This window comes from Centrocercus urophasianus, unplaced genomic scaffold (genome assembly GCF_019232065.1).
Source record: "Centrocercus urophasianus isolate 14NV4802_14NV808 unplaced genomic scaffold, USGS_Curo_1.0 seq_11, whole genome shotgun sequence".
Classification (NCBI taxonomy): Eukaryota; Metazoa; Chordata; class Aves; order Galliformes; family Phasianidae; genus Centrocercus; species Centrocercus urophasianus.
Window position 1 is genome coordinate 3032446 of NW_024884253.1, and position 17731 is coordinate 3050176.

Genomic DNA, 17731 nt, shown 5'->3' on the forward strand with positions numbered 1-17731 from the left:
CTTTGTGACTTTTTGTGTTTACTGCTTTATTAAATTGCTGAGTTTCTTTATTTCTTTTGCAAGTGTAAATAAGCAGGTGATTTTACTGCAACCATGGAATGTTTTTACCAGACGTATTTAGCTTAACAGCTTTCTGAGTAAATTTTCTCTTTGAAGTTACTGGAAGGAGGAAAACATGATAATCCCAGAGAGATCTGAGGCTCTTCAGCCTGCAGAAGGCTCATGGGGGACCTTACAGCCTTCCAGTACCTGAAGGGGGCCTACAGGAAAGCTGGGGAGGGACTTACTGTAAGGGCAGGTCATGACAGGACAAGGAGAAATGGTTTTAAACTGTAAGAAGGTGAATTTAGACTAGATACTGGGGAGAAATTCTTTACTGTGAGAGTGGTGAGACGCTGGAACAGGTTGCCCAGCGAGGTTGTGGATCCTCCCTCCCTGGAAGCATTGAAGGCCAGGCTGAATGGGGCTGTGAGCAACCTTGTCTAGTGGGAGGTGTCCCTGCCTACAGCAGGGCGGAAAAGTTCAGGAGAGCTTCTTGGGTTGCTCCCCTTCTATATCAAGAAACTGTCACCATAGTTTGACGAAGCTCACCCAGCAGTCACAGCTCAAATCTGGGTGAGAACACATGGTTATATTTTTTTTTTTTTTTTTTTTTTTTTTTTTTTTTTTTTAATTCCTATGGTATTCAAGATTCTAGTAAGGGAAGCAGGTAGGTCTTTTCAGCCCCTTGAGATATACTTTTTTTTCCCCTTATTTCCTTGTATTTTCCTTTTTTTTGTATATATAAAGATTTGTTTCATTTGCAAACAGTGGCACTACAATCCTAAAGCTTCTTCTCTTGTGTGCCTCACTGTTTCTTTCAGCAAGGAATTGAAAATACCAGAGCAGTACTTACAGCACTTCTTGACAAAGATGCTCTTGTTAAACTTGGAGGAATAAGGTACAAATGTGTGAAGGTAGCAAGAAGGCTTATGAAGGAACTGATATGAAAGAAGACAGCTGATTGTTTCTGACGATGCCCCAAATCCCAGTTTTATTGTATAGCGAATATCAGAGGTTCTCATCTCCTTTCTCTGCATACCTTACAAGTACTTTCTCTTCCCCTCTCTTCTTCACGTTATCATTAAGCATTTCTAAATGCAGTTCTTAAAAAGTCACTGCTCTTCTTTATGGGGTCCTGCGAGGTATTTGGGTCTCTGTTGTCATGGAAATCACATGCATACGTTTCAGAGCTGGTACACTGTCCCTGGCTCTGTTTTGCTCTGTAATTCTCACTTGACTTCTTGAGTAAATTAGGACAATTACATCTATCTTGTAATATAACCTGATTGGCTTATAAAAAGAAAGCAGGGAAAGATAATTATTTTGAGAAATAATGCTGCAGTGTAAAACAAATCTAGAACAAAGAGGGATATGGAAATAATCTTCCACTTTCTTTGTCTTGTTGTCATTGTGCATTTTAGCCTTTTTTTGCTAACCACAGCTCATCCTTCGCAGTCAGTGTGCAGTCAGGCACAGCATGTTGTGTATAGGCAAGAACAACGAAATGCACGTATAAATAATATTATAATATAATAAAATTATATGTTAATTTATTAAATTATTATTATTAATAAATATGTATGTACACAGATACTCTGAGGTTTCTGCACAGAAATAACTATGTTAGAGATGATGAACATAGGACTCAGTTAAAGAATTTACAACAAGCAAACAAAAGCATTAACAACTATAGATTCAAATTGGCTTTTTTTGGATGTAAAAGCCAACTATGTTCTCGTGTATTGTTGTGCATGAGAAAAAAGGATTTTGAGGGCCGGATGCTGCCCATGACTGAATCTTTGTTTTCGAGATGTGTCTGAGGACCAGTTACTGTCCTAATGACATCTAAACACATGTTGTCTGGCTGATTAAAAATGTACATTGTCAAATTAAGGAGGTCTTGGGGCAGGAAAAGGGATGTGATTTGGTCACCTGTGAAATGTCCCTGAATTTCGGAAATGGTGAAATGATTTTCCTGAGTTTTAATTGCAGAGCAGCAGTGTAATTGGTGAGCTGAAAGTTTGGGTAAGGTTGAATCCCCAAGTGACCTGTCATCTTTCACAGATTTTCAGAAGCACAGAACGTCGGTAAAAATACTGAAATATTACTTTAGTCACTGTCAGCAGGCATGTTTTATTCATGCAGTTAAACCCAGCCACAGTTACCAGGCTGTTGAACTGAAAATTGGGAAAACTGGCACACATTTATAACTCCGCATGCATGACTACTCCCATTTACTTCAATATGTGCATTGCCCTGTATGAATCTATGCAAACATGTAAATCTCCTTGTTTTTATTATTGTCATATTTGTACTTACGCTTTTTTTTTTTTTATTTGTACTTGTGCTTTTTTTTTTTCTTGGTTTTGACCATATGAAGGATGCTGTGACCTTTCTTTGTCTTATTCTTTGTTGGACCAGTCAGGAACCTGAGACCGGAGCAGACTGCAGTTTGCAATCAGTGGCAGTCATTCAGCCAGCTGCAGTGGGCGTAATGACTTCTAATTGGGAGTATAAAAGCAGGGCACTTAATGAGACCTTTTGCAGGAGTGCCTGTGGCCTGCAAGCTGTACAGCAAATGGTTCAAATCAATATGTGGAGGGGAAGCCTTGCAACTTGTTCATAACATCAGAATTACAAAGCATGCTAATCCCACGCAGTCGTACTAACAGTGATAGCATGCAATTTATCAATGCATTTGTTTTTCAGGCAGTTCAGCTTTGAGACAGGAAATAGAGAAGAGTGATGCTGTGGTCATCGTCTTATTTCCTACTTGAGAGTCCTGTTCAAAAGAGTCCTGCTAGAATTTAACCTTTTTTTGCTAGTCTATTCAGAAGGTGGCAAAGGTAGTGGAGGTCTGTGGTGGTCAATTATCTCTTTTTCATTAAGTAGAAAAACGTTTAGTTGGTGATATTGCATTGACTCTATTGTTCCCTTGGGTACTGCTTGCAGTTTCACCCGAATTAGGCAAATGGGGTTGCACTTAGTGGTGGTTGCACAGCCTGCATACACTTACTGTGTTGCCTTCATATGAAAGTCTTCACTGCAACTTGTGTCCTGTTGTATTAGATACTCCAGTGTGAAACAACTCTAACCTCACCCGACAACCTTTAAACAGAGTGTGCATGAGATGATGAGGAAAGCTATTGTAAACAAGTTTTCATCGGTACGTAATTTCCTTATTTCATAGAATCACAGAAAGGCCTGGGTTGAAAAGGACCACAATGATCATCTGGTTTCAACCCCCTGCTCTGTGCAAGGTCAGCAACCACCAGACCAGGCTGTCCAGAGCCACATCCAGCCTGGCCTTGAATGCCTCCAGGGATGGGGCATCCACAGCCTCCTTGGGCAACCTGTTCCAGTGTGTCCAATGAAAAACTTCCTCCTAATATCTGACCTAAACCTCCCCTGTCTTCGTTTAAAGCCATTCCCCCTTGTACTATCAGTATCCACCCTTGTAAATAGCTGATCCCCCTCCTGTTTATACACTCCCTTCAAGTACTGGAAGGCTGCAATAAAGTTTCCCTGGAGCCTTCTCTTCTCCAAGCCAAACAAGCCCAGTTTCTTCAACCTTCCTTCATAGGAGAGATGCTCCAGCCCTCTTCCCAAAAGAATAAAGATAGCTATATGATTTTTTTAAAACTGATACTCGAGAAGGCTTCAGAATAAACAAAGTATAAAAGGAGAATTAAAAATTGGAATTTTTGTCAGGTAAGGAAAACTGTCATGTTTTTCTTGTACTTCTTGGAGCATTTTGGTTTGCTTTAAAAAAAAGTGTTGGTGGAATTCATTGCAGGTGTCTTTCTGTTTGTCCCGGTGTGAATGCTGTTGGGAGGTGGAAGGGTACAGGCTGAATAGCAGAGTGAGGAATGAAGGCTGGATCTCACATCAAGACAGAGTACAGATTTTTAAAACATTCATGTAATTAGAATCAGATGTAAGCTACTTGAATTGCCTACATTTTAGTGTGGGACAAGAGCCTGCACACATTTATCCTTGAATAACATGTTAGCTTATAGTAATTGGAGATGGTTTATTCCTTGATGAAAAGGCAGTAAGCATCTGCATGTGAGTGGGGGGTAAGCAACTCTTAGGCCTCAGCTGTTCTGCTGTTGCTGCCCTGTGCCTTGAACAGGATATTTCGGAAGTAACTTTTGGGGTTTTTAGATCACAGAGAAGGAGGAAAGGTCATTTTTATCAATGTAGAATTTTTCTCTGTGCTGCCTCTTTTAGCTTTTATACTTCCAGCTCTGGTCCGCTTATCTGTTAAAGGAGAGTTTTGGCTGTGTTTTGATTTTGCCGTTTAAATGAGGCAAGGTTTATGTAACACAGGAGGAGGAATTGCGAGCAAAGAGAGAATGAGCTTGAAGTTAGGGCAGATAAATGATATTCTGGAAGAACTGAGCTGAATTCTGTCTGTAGAAATCCCATATTTCCTCACACCAGTTCAGTGCAGGTGTATTTTCATTAGAAATTGTCTCCTTTAAAAAAAAAAAAAAAAAAAAAAAAAAAAGAAAAAGTTTTGTGTGCTAAAATGAGACAAAGTTTCTGGTAGGCAGTGAGACTTATTTGTTCTGTTTCTGCGAAGATAAGAAATGCATTTCCATACATACAAAAATCACTCCTGTTTTGCGCTAGAGAAATATATCATGCAAATGGAATACCTTTTTTATAACACTGTCCCTGAACACATAGAAAGTTCTAAGTCAAGGCAAGTACTATAATAATGATTTAAGTTTTATAAGGCTTCGGTGCTTGAGATATAATTTGAAGTACAGGCTGGGAATTAGACTCTTTAACCTAATTAAATAACAGCGTCTCTTAATGCTGTAATAAAAATAGGAGACCTGAAGCAAATGACTTTGGTAGTTAAAGCTTTGAAGAAAATCGAGGACATAGGAGGAAAAGCATGCGTTCTTCCTGGTATTTGCAGCAGCCTGTGAGAAGTAAAATAAAATCCTTCAAGAAGAATTAATAGTTGACACACAACCCTTAAGCAAAATGGTGCCCTAAAGCAAAATGGTAATAAATGTAAGAATTGCAACTGCTTAAAAAGTGAAAAAATACATCAAACTGAGCATCACCTGTCTGCATTTTACAGCTTCTGAAAGTAATTTAAAGTGACCCCTTTGTAGGGGTCATTTCTTGAAAGGGCTGAGATTCCCAATTCCTTGCAAAGTACTGTTCTTAACTATAAATGTTGATTTACAGCCTCAGAACTGTGCTGATATTCTTGGAGATCTTGCAGCTTGTACAGTTGTGGCACTGCTGCTGCATCTTCCAAACATTCTGTGTCACACAGTGCTTCCTGCGAGCAGTGCTCTGTGCCAGGAATGTAAAGCACACTGGTGTTCCCAAATACTTCTTCCACAGTCAAACCTGGTCCAAAGGAGAGCAGCTGCTCTGATTTTTAAATTTCCACCTGTCAGCAGAAGTGGTGAAAATAGTGCTTGTGGGCTTTCTTTCAGTCATGTGTGAGTGACTGTTATTTCGCACTTGTGGTCTTGAGCTACTCAGCACGGGTTTTCACGTATTGATGCCTGTGTTGTTCTGATGCATGTGTAACACACGTCAGAGAAGCAAAATGCAAATCATATTGATCTTTGGACTCATTTGATCTGGAAAAGTAAAACCCTGTGTCAGAAGGAGGAGTATAAAATTAGCTGCTAGCGAGGCACGCTTAGTAGGTTGAGCACTATATGGTTCCCAAGTGTATAGTCCTACTTTGTGGAGAATGTAAGAAGCAGCAGTGTACATTGCAGTGACATCTGGAGATCAGCCCACACTGACAGAAGGGATCATTTTTAGCCATTCTGTCCCAAACAGTGCCTTGCCAGAAGTTGTTTTTTTTCTCCCCATCTCTAATGCCCTTATTATTAACATAGGAGCTTCCAAAATTAGAGATGTCAAAGATCACCTCCAGATAATGTAGAGAATGTGACCTTGGAAGTTGGAGAGGAGGAGCAGCTGAGGGCAGATGGCAAATTAATGTTATCCCAGTACTGAATCTGTGCTTTTAACTCCACAAGAAAAAGCTGAAGCCTTAATTTTCTCCAATGCAGATTCAGTTCCTATAATATATCTAACATTATCAGATGGGTAAATAGGGGCAGAGAGCTACCACATGTTTTCCTCCTGTGCATGTTTTAAATACTACTATTTTGATCATTAAGGTGGCTCCTAAAAATGCTGACGTTATAAGCATGCTTTGAGCTTTTGTGCGTACAGTACTTCGTTCAAAGCAGGAGAGTAATGGATCTTGTAGGATAAATTTTGCATAAGATTTCTGAAGCGATAGTCTTGTGGGTTGGGACCTCCGTGTTGGAAGACTACAGCTTTTTGGCAGTCTGTTCAACTCTGCAAAACAGGTTGCAGCATTAAGCATAGAATATTTGAGAGGATTAAGTCTGGCAAAAAGAGCTGTAAGGTGGATCGTTGTGGATTTGCATACAGTACCTGCAGTAAGTAGAAAGCAAAATGCAGTCTGAACATGTGCACAGAGTAATTTTAAATGCGAGGTTGCAGGGAAAACAAATGTGCTTAGATCATTGTCTTGGTCACTTAACTACTTGCTTTTCAGAGTGAGGCACTGGGATACCTTGGAATTTCTTTAGGGTTGTGGTGGTGGTGGTGACAGAAGGTGGTGACATACTGGAACAGGTTGCCCAAGGAGGCTGTGGATGCCCCATCCCTGGAGGCATTCAAGGCCAGGCTGGATGTGGCTCTGGGCAGCCTGGTCTGCTGGTTGCTGACCTTGCACATAGCAGGGGGTTGAAACCAGATGATCATTGTGGTCCTTTTCAACCCATGCCATTCTGTGATTCTATGACACCTGGACTTGAATACCTTCAGATAGGAGAAACGTATCAGGTGCTAGAATACACCTGAGCTGTTTAAATGGAGAACAAATGGGTATTGTAAACGGAGAAGGGGGAAGAAGAAAGTTGTATTTGTTAATATAAATGTGACAAACTAACCACAGGCACAGCATTTGTGAATATAAAAGATAAAAAACACCATCTGAAAATCTGTGGATGGAGCACGCGGCGTAAGGAGAAAGTGCTGAAGTGTAAACCTTTGTCTTCCATGCCCTGTTGAGCTACTCGAATGGTGATTCTTCTGCAGCTTAGTAAAGAGGGGGTACAGAAGGCATTATCATTTGCTTGTCTAAATTGCTGTGTTGTGGCAGGGTTTCCTTTTGATTTTGTTTTTAACTCTTTGGAGAGTCCTTCACCACTGAAGTGCTGTTTAAATGCAATTCCAAAGCAGTTATCGTAAGGAAAAAATAAAAATCAGACCTGTAAGTTGTGTAAGTGGGTCACAGATAGTGAAAGTAAAGCAAGAGAAATAGATTGCTTATTTTTAAACCGTCCTTCTGAAAAATTGGATGTAATCCTGTGGGAAATTCCTTGGTAACATGAAATGAGGTGGGAGAGCCAGCACAGGGGCTAATATTGGTACTAAGACACCATTTGATAGAATTGTTACTGAAGAATTTCCACAGTGTTTATGTCTGAAAACAAAACTTAATAGAAAGTTTGGTAATTGTGTTTAATATATACATTTTGGGGTATGAATTTAAACTAAAATATGTTTTTAAGGCAGAATAAGAAGGCTTTTTAAAATCCCTGAACTCATGGAAAGAATTTGGTACTCAGTTCAAAATTGTTTTGCTCTTCTTCTTAATACAGAAATTTAAATCCCACGTTGTGTTTTTGTGAGCTGCAGTGGCAAGATGGCTCATCAGCCCAAGTGAGTGGTTTTCTGAAGTACTGCAGCTGCATTAAAAAAACTTGTGTGCCGAAAAATGAAGCAGATGGCTTCTGAAAGTAGCAGCTGGTATACAAAATACGAAGCCCATGATAGATTTCTTCTTAGATCATGTGTTCTAGCATAGGGCTGTTCTCTGATTTCTTCATCTTCACAAACGTGGGCTTTCCCCTGTCTCCAGTTTTTATTTTAAATTGTACCAGCTGGAACCATTCATAGCTAGCCATTGATACAGCTGTCAGAGTGCTTGTTATTTTTTAGTGAATTTTGAGAAGTTACAAGTTAGGCAATCTGCAATTTGTCCTTTTAAGTAAAAGAAGAAATATTTTCAAGTCTGACATCAGAAGGGAAACTGGTCCAGTGCAACTGGGTTTTGTTTGCGTGCATGTCTTCCTTGTGGGAAAAAAACTTACTAGTTCATGGTTCACCTCCTTTTCTTATGATTTAACAGTATCTCTGATTTTTTATTGTTTGAAAGACTTGAAACATTACAGATATTTTTGTTCTGGCCGAGCAGTGATGAAAAACATGCGTTGGTGAGAATAAAAGGTAAATACTGGTCAAAAAAGGGTATTAATATGTCAACGTAACATATCGTGGCTTAGGTTTTTTTTGGACTGTGACATTCTTTCAACCCAAACCGTTCTGTGATTCTTGTATTTAAATGTTAGTTTCCTTTCTAACCATGTGTTTTCTGAACAAGCAGCATGTGTTTTGTTCCACGTTATAAGGCATATGAAAGACACTTTTCCTATATCTGAAAAGCACGTTTCTGCTTGGCATTCATAGTTTTCATATACTGCATTGCTTAGTTGCAGTAGTCTGTAGTTGGCATGACCGAGAGATTGATGGCAATGTGAAGCTTAGGCTGCACTTCAGTTCTTACTCATCAGCCCAAGTGGGCAAATACAAGTACAGTTACTTCAGTACTAATATAGAATCATAGAATGGCTTGGGTTGGAAGGGACCTCAAGGATCACCAAGTTCCAACCCCCTGCCACAGGCAGGGCCACCAACCTCCCCATTTAATACCAGACCAGGCTGCCCAGGCTGCCAACCTGGCCTTGAACACCTCCAGGGACGGGGCATCCACAGCCTCTCTGGGCAGCCTGTTCCAGCACCTCACCACTCTCAATCTGTAAAGAACTTCCCCTGATATCCAACCTGAATCTTCCCTCTTTCACCTGAAAACCATTTCCCCTTGTCCTGTTATCTACCCTTTCAAAGAGCTGGCTCCCTGCCTATTTATAGGCTTCCTTAATATGGTAGTACTCATAGGTTCCTTATTTATGTGGTAGGCTCCTTTTGTATGGTAGTACTCATCTAGAAGCGTGAGGTGGATTGATGCCAGAGCATCTTATTTGAGGTAGGTCGTGTAGTTACTATAACTGCAGATAGTGAGTGAAAAAAAGCTGTGTTGCTTTTTCTTGTTTGGCCAGTTGTTTTTTGTTTGCTTGTTTTGTTTTATTTTTAATGGGTTTTTGAATATGAGATTTGACATAATTTATATAAACTGATACTATGTGACATTTTTCTGATCTAGCCTTTAGGGGATCTTGTTTTAAACACTGGTCTGGGCTCATCCTCCTCTTCACATACTTTTGAGTCAGTTATAAACAAGAAAAACTTGTCAGGCTCTTCAGATGTGTTGACAGTTAAAGTTTTGTGTCTGCTTATTTATATATTTAGGATTTAGCTCTTCAGAATAAGCCCTTTTTTCTCTTAAACAGATGAAAAAATTTCTCAATTTTCATTATCTGTATTAATAGCAAGAATAATAGTCATAATTGAGCAAACACAGAAGGAAAACCATTCAGTTTTATGACAGCACACTTAATTGCTGTTGCATTATCTCTTACGTCTCTTCCATTTGATATTTGCTCAGGCTTTTTCCTCGATGTTATGCAAGTTATGCTGAAACTTGCAAAATTCATACCTTGATGTGACCTTGATTGGTTCATGCGTTGCTCTAACATAGTAGGCAAAGGAAAGGAAGAGATGTTCTTATTGGTAATGTGGGAGCAGAAGTCGAATCTGCTTTTTTTCTTAAACCTACTGAAATTTAGAGAAGAATGTGTTCAGGCAAGTGTTGGGGGAAAAAAAAAAAAAAAAAAAATTAATTACATCCACTTATTACATTTTCTGTTCATAATAGAACATCGTTCCATCTAATTAGATCACCAGGTTACGACCACAGGCTTCCTGAAGCTTGTACTGTCTTTGTATACCTGCCAAAGTTGAAAAATAAAACGATCAGGTGGGTGTGCACTACTTTATGTTAATGAAGTGCAGCAATTCATTTCTGTGAGGGGATGTCATGACTGATTTTTTTTCTTCCAAACTGTTGTGATCAGGAGGGCTTTTGAATTATTGTAGTCCAGTCGTGGTGCCTGTAGTTGCAAATTTGAACTGGGAGAACATGAGTGGAGTTTTTGAAAGCTCATAAGCCAGAAAGCAAGGGGAAGGAAAACTTGAAATATTTGCTTATTTGTCTATGGAATAGTCGTTTCTTGAGCCTAGCAGCATTTTTCAAATTTGTGTGATTCTGAGGATGTTCTTAAGCTCTTCAGTTTAGCAAATGAATTATTTCAGTACTGGAACCCACTAGGCAGTGAACTGTGAAGATAAGTAAAAATTTGATCATGATATACCAGCAGCCTCGAATGAGTGTAGTGTCTGCAAGAGGAAATTTTACATATCAGAACTGAGAAAATGCTTTGCTGCAGGCAGGTACTTTATGAATACCTCAAGGAAAGAGTAGATAACAGCACTGTGAAATTTTCTGGTGTTGCAGAATTATTAAAATGGTTCCAAAGTGGGTGTGTGTTTTATTTAAAAAAAAATTAAGTGAACTAACCAGTAGGTATTTGGTTTGGACTCATGAAAGGTGGATTAGGTAAGGGGTTTCATGAGCAGGTATTTTAGCTTCTTCAGGGAAGTGATTTGGGCTTTCCATGGAGATTAATGCCTAGACAGGGTGGGAGCAGAAAATGAAAGCTTATATTGGGAGTACAGTTCAGGTGCATTAAAACTCTGTATGGATGACATAAAAAGTAATTTGTTGTAGTTCATTTTAACTTCCTTTGTTTCTGGAATGTAAGCATCCATATAGGAACTGAATTCACTCAAAGTCCACATTTTCAGTTTTTCTCCTGGTTTTCATATGTCCCCGTACAGACCTGCAAATAGACAGTAACCAGTCTGCTGTGTGCCATCTGAGTGGGTGCTGCAAAGTTCGTAATGATGCAGTAACACAGGAGCCTGAAAATTATATTCTTGATTTATCTGTTCTGAGCTCGGGTCTGTCAGTTTTAGTGCAGAGCAAAATTCATATCACTGCAGACGAAGCTCATATGTATCTTTTGGTTTAAATTATTACATTCTGCCATTTACAAGGTGTCTGGATGATACTTCTGACTCGAGGAACAAAACCTTGATAATGGAAGAGAAATACTATCCCATTGCAAACAGGTGCAGTTGTGCAGTATGATGAGAATGAACGTAAATAGATACTACTTAATGATATCCTGGAACATCCTGAGTTGGAAAGGACCAACAGGGATCAACCAGTCCAACTCCTGGCTCCTCACAGGAACAACACTCCTTGAACTCAGCAGCTCAGGACTTCCCCCTGCCCTGTGCAGACTGTTCCATGCCCACTACCCTCTGGTGCAGACCCTTTCCCTAACCCCCAGCTGCCCCTGCCCTGACACAGCTCCATGCCATTCCCTCTGGTCTGGTCACTGTCACAGAGACCAGAACTCAGTGCTGCCCCACTGCTCCCTCTAGACCCTCCACCATCTTCATAGCCCTCATGCTTTTAAATGAAAACAGAATCAAAACATAGTAACTTCCTAAAAGGTGCATCTCTCCTTGCTTGTAATTGCAAGATACAGAGGAAAAAAAAAAAAAAAAAAAGATGCAGAAAAGCTCAAATAGGAATCATATGCGTGAGGATGAGATTTTTTTGTTACTTTTTCTTGTGCTTTTTGTTTTTTCTTTTAATGGTAAGCATTATGATGAAAAAAAAGTGTCATTAATTCTACATATCTTCTGTATCACTCCTGTGGGAGTACAAAACAACAATTTCATTTTCATATATATGTTAGTATTGCAAACTACATGATGCTGAAGGATGCTTAGTTAAGTCTTTGACTTGTAATTAATATATTGTGGAGTTGAGTTGGACTGAAAACTTAGTGTTTTGTCAGCATGCTGAGTTGCTGAATGAGTCCCTCATATGAAGGAAGCTTTTTCTGATGGTGCAACTATTGTAATAAGTTGCACTGCTACACAGTTGGTCTCATTTCTTCTGTGTCTTTCCATAACAAAAATTTTCCTGCACTTCATAACCTGGAAGGACTCATGCATTTATTGCTTTGCTTTGTAGGGTTTGATCCATTTGTTATTTTGCCGGCTAATGCTTTACTGATTGGATGCTGACTGGAGAGGGCTTCCAGCTGCTGAATCTGCTGCTGTGTTTCTGTCTTTTAGTGTAGGAGTTTCATAGCTAAATGAGTTTGAAATGGCTTTTCTTACAGCTTGGAATCACTCAAAATGCATTTCATAAAGTGTATTTATCTCTTAATTTATAATCTGCTCTTTGTTCTGTGGTTTCTCTGTTGTGTTTTTTTTAATGATATTTTAGGACTTTCTTTAGTGAGGCTTTAGCATCTCAATAGCAAGCTTATGCTCTCATAGCATGGTATAAGCTATTAGAAAAGTGGTACTGTGGCAAAGTGTTGCTGATGGAAAAAAGGCTGTTGTGTGAAAGAATTTGCAGAGTTAAGTTCTTCAGCACTAGTTTTGTCCTTTTCTTGTTAATAACTAATGATACCTGTTTTTTTTTTGCTGTAGGTGAAAAATGACTATATGTTAGAAATAGCAGATCAAGTGGACCAGGAAATTGCTTTGAAACTAGGTTGCCTTGAAATCAGGTAAGCTGACTGTTATTTATTTATTATTCACCATATTTCTGACAGAATATATACATTAATTTTGTAACTCGTTATGGTTCATGGATTTCTACTCAATACACCTCAATATCATATTTTTTGCTATAAAGTAGTTTGAACAAAAAATGGGCAGGCTGCATTCTACTCAATTTCTACTGATATTTAAAATTCACTTGCTTTTGTTGAATGTATTCTTCATTTAAATAATCCAAAGATTTGTGGGGTACAATGAAGGGCATTAAAAGAACGATTCATCTGTGGTGTTATTTAGCAAACAGTCCTGGAATTGTGCCTATAAATCTTGCATCTAAAGAATGCTCAAGATAAGTACTGCTACCTTTTCTGTCTGCATTCACTCAATATGCTGGTTTCAAATATTTAAATCTTTGTGACTCTTTTGGGGATTTTTGCTGTTCTCATCAACTGTACACACGGCTGGAAAGTAAAGATAAGTTTATCAGATTAATAGATCCTTGAGAGAGTTCCCATTTCTGCTTCTGAAGTGCACGATTGTTTTTTTTGTTGTTGTTTTTTCTTTGCTAATTTATGGAGAATTTCCTGCCTGATACATTTGCTTTTCGTATGCTGTTGTCTTGCCCAGAGAGATTAGCAATGTAGTAAACTTGGTAAGAAATTAATGGGAAATGTGAACTTGTTAGCACAGAATAAAAGTGTTCTTTAAACAGTAATTTTCCAAAATAAAATAGAACTTAGGTCTGTGCAATTGTGTGGGCACTGTAGGAAGACCTGATATCCTTGCTGTAAGTTTCGCTGGTAGGCGCAGAGAAAACAGAAGTGCTTGTTGTGACTGCAGATAGTAACGCTGGCAAAAACCAGTGCTTTATTTCAAAACATACCACGAAAATCGTAATCCACTGTTATTTTGTCAGTCAAACTTTGCTTTCCAAGGCTCTCAGGGTGGCATGTCATGGTTCTTCAGCACATTTTTGCCTTGGTAAAGTATTGTGAGTAGGTGACTACTAAGACTTCACACTGCAAGTGTTAGTGGCCCACTTTGTCAGTAAAAACAGTGCTCTCAGCCTTCTACTCCTTGATATTTCATATTTTTGAACAACTGTTGTGAATATCTGGCTTGAAACTGTTGGTTCTCACCATTCGCAACTGGGTCAGGCTCTCCCTACTACATGCATAAATGTGAGTGCTATTACAGAGGAGAGCAGGGGAGAGCTACCTACTGAAATAGGTAGCTGTGAGATAGCTGCTGATCAAGAGTTTAGATCACTTCTTTCACTAGCCACTCAATTAAAGTGGGTTGAAGTTCTTCTAATACTGGTATAGTCCCATGCATTTTCCAGTGCATGAAATTATTTTGTGAAATAGAGATCTGTTTGAGGTAGGTTAATAGCATAAGAATATTTATACTTGAATTCGTTCCGTAAATGGTTTCTAATGTTGGTCTCCCAAAGATTTGACTGGTTTTAGGCCGGGTCATCCAATAATTGTTCCTTTCAAATATTTTTCATGACTTCAGGAGATCCTACGGAGAGATGAGAGGCAATGCATTAGAAAAGAAATCCAACTATGAAGTGCTAGAGTAAGTATGGTGTTCAAGCATGTCATTGGAGTTGTTTCTTATTCAGGAATTTTTAATTTCAGGTCCTTAAAAGAAAGTTTCTGTTGTCATTTTTTATTTCGTGGAGATTGTTGAGCTTTTCAAGTGCATTAAATAAGGATGATTAAACCAACTAAAATATACAAGTAGGAAGAACACTTCCAACTCTGCTACAGGGAAGTAGAGTCGAAGTTGTTTAAACTTGATCATGAAGCTGATGATTTTTTCAACTTTGCTAATGTTTATGGGATCATCGAGTCTATTTCTAAGGTGTTATTGTTTCTAAATGTTTTTTCTGTACACAGTTGGCATTCTTCAGTTGTGACTAATCTGTGGTAAAGTTTGAATTAAACTGCTTGTGGTGTCATTCTTTGTTTGCTAAGTATGTGAATTTGAGTTGTGACCTTGCAGTTAAAAGTTCATTTTTTTAATACAGCACAAATTTTTGGACAGCTGAGAAATGTCTGTATATTGAAACCATTTTTGTTGATTGTGTTCTATGGTAGATTGGATTAAGTAAAAATAAACAAAATCCGAATTCCTTAAGAAATGTCAGGCTGTGTAAACTGTTGGTGGAATCTGTGGATTAATCTGTAGAATTCAGCTCTTCCAGATGGAGTATGATAGGGACAGTGTTCCAGTTTAAAAGCCCAACTTTCAACCTTCTGAATGAAGGGTAAAGCTAATTTATTCATTCACAAAAATAACTGAATGTCGTACTCTGTTCCTCTATCTGTGCAGAACTGAGAAGTTCTGCTTTTGTTTGGATTATTGTTATTTTTCGAAGGATTTCAGTTTTATGCCATAGCTACCAGCAGAAATGTCCTGGGTGAAGAGACCTGTAACAGAATGAGAAGGGCCAAGAAATGAACAAGGTGAACAGTTAGTAAAGGCCAAAAGGCTGTGTAAAAGGATAGGAAAGCACTGTGACCTGAACAAGTCCTGAGCATGTTGTCCTCCTGGGAGAAAGAGTTTGTGACTTGCTGTGGTTACAGTTTATGTGTATTTCAGTAAGAACTTGGGGGAGGTATATTTAAGTTAATTGGCAGCTCTTGAACCATAGACACTAGTAATGAGATTAAGAACTTCAGAGGCAGTGAGACGAAAGAAACAAAGTTCATAACAGATGATATACAGTATTAATTAAGGATTATAACAATTAAGAGCTCCTGTAGGGCTCAGCGGTGTGGGGCCACTTCCAGGTTAACAGTGACTTGTCTCTTGCAGTGCACATGTTTTCAAATAGTAACTCTCCTTCCAGATTTAAACTTAATTATTGCAGTGAGAGACGGAGACAAAAGCATGATGTGTAAAATGTCACAGCTTGATGTCGTGCTGGAGAAAAAGTAAAGGTTGTGTTGTGCACTGCCAGACTTCGTTACTTTTTTGTCTAACAGTTTTGGAAGCAAAATGTGTTTTGCATGGGATTCATACAAATCTCTGTGAGCATAAAAGCATAAAAGAACCTTAAAGTGTCTGTAGATAATAATTTTAAGCTTGTAAGAGTGTGCAGAGTGCCGAAAGTACTTGTTTGGACTTATCACCTTAATTATCCATAAAGATTTTCTTACACTAGTAATATTTATTTCTCAAGTGAGGCTTTTTGTTTCTCTCCCTTTTTTGTTGGTTGTAGCACTGATGAGGCACTTAACCAGCTGAGTGCAATTCTTGCATAGCACTTTTTCACATTTGGTCTGATTGCTCCTTGCCTGTCTTTGTCAGATGTCTATTTGATGTATATTCATCTTTGATCTTTTCATGCAAGACCGTGGGGATGGGATGGGAAATGGGAGATAGAATCAAACTAGTCTTTAACAGTTGGGCCTTCATGTGATAAAAGAAGAATTTTTTCATGATAAACATGAAGCCTGTTAGCATAGAACAGAAATAATTACCAGTACGCAAATGGGAGCTATAGGAAGAAACAGCTGCATCCACAGTTTTGTGAAGAGCATGTTCAAATCTGTTCTGTTAATCTAATATTTTTTTATTCAACTTGGAGGTGAAAAATAGAGATTAAGATATGTCTTGCCTAAATCTGCTTATTGTTATATAGCAAGGAGTATCATCTATCTGTAGTTAGTCTTTTATTAATCCCATTGAAGTTTATACATGAAGAAAAAAAATTACATCAAGTCCTCAAGTAGAATGGCCAAATACAAAACTGAAAAAACTGTATGGAACAGGATCTCACTAATAATCCCCTCTTAATGGCATTTAGAAAACAGATTTGGTCTGGTTTATCCCCATGCGGTGCAGCTGAGGAGGTGAGGAGAGAGTTTGTAGGGTTGTGTGTTTAAAAAACAGTTTGTGTTTGAATTTGTAGCACTTGTTCTCCTGTTTGTAGACTTGGCATGGAATTTATATGGTTCGTATGTTAAATTCTCCTACAGTAAATAAATTTTCAGCCTAACCTAAATGCTTGATTACAGGTTTTATTATTGTGTTTCATTATGCTCTGCATAAGAAATTCCTCCAAGTTTATTACATACAAATGTGTACAAAAACTACTCTCCTATTCCCTTCACCCACAACAGCAGCAGAATGGCAGCCGTGTGCTGCAGCACCATTGAGATAAGTAATACCAGAGTGATGGAGGGTGCCTCATTTTGAAAACACCATCTCTCTCTAAAATGCTTAATGTTAAACTAATATATTCCTTGTCAAAATGTCTTTGCATGTTATTTAGATGGTAATAGTGTGTTAGACTTATTTAACTGTGGGATGATAAACGGCAGGTAATTTGCATTTGAGAAGAAATGCATCAAAGGAATTAACATTTATGAAAGTTTTATCGTCTTTCAGCTTACTGTCATGGCACAGATGCCAGCGTTCACTGCTGCACATGAACATTCTGCTCCTCTTGGTTGAGGATGCTTTCAGTATATTTTGTACAATTGAATACTGTTTGTTTTGAGAGAGCTTTAAAAATAACCCTGTTTCATTATTTTGAGCAAGTTCTTTATGTTAACTTTAATTTTGGCTTTCCTCTTGCATGGCTAGGTAGCAGCAGATACATGCTGTATTTCTCAAGCTGGCTAACAGCTTTTCTTGCTTTGCCAGGCATAAAAATTCTCTTTCTGCAAAGTGTCCTATCACGGAAAGCATTCTTACTCATTTGAGAAGCAGCAAAGGGTCTTTGTTTAAAGATATTGTTAGCTCATGATCAAATTTATTCCTTTCTTTTTTTGGGGAAAAAGTTGCCATTTGAGAGGCAAAGATGTACATCTTTTCTTTCAGTTTTTCCTCATGCAGATATTCCGCAAATGTCCATACAACCAATCCTTGCTCATTGCAGCACTCAATACACCTGTCTGCATAATGTTCTCTTTTGGCAGTAATTCCCCAGGCAACTTCCCTGGCTGGTAGTGAGACAAATACATGTTAGACA

The 17731-nt window shown here is 38.5% G+C and overlaps 1 protein-coding gene across 5 annotated transcripts in view; it reads left to right on the forward strand.

Moving 5' to 3' along the window:
* Window positions 1–17731, forward strand: part of PTK2 (protein tyrosine kinase 2) — a 195935-nt gene that overhangs the window by 97475 nt on the left and 80729 nt on the right. For all 5 annotated transcript variants that reach the window (XM_042809085.1, XM_042809084.1, XM_042809082.1 and 2 more), the window contains 2 exons: window positions 12670–12749; window positions 14260–14322. In XM_042809085.1, coding sequence (XP_042665019.1) covers window positions 12670–12749; window positions 14260–14322 — 143 coding nt within the window. The remainder of the gene's footprint in view (window positions 1–12669; window positions 12750–14259; window positions 14323–17731) is intronic.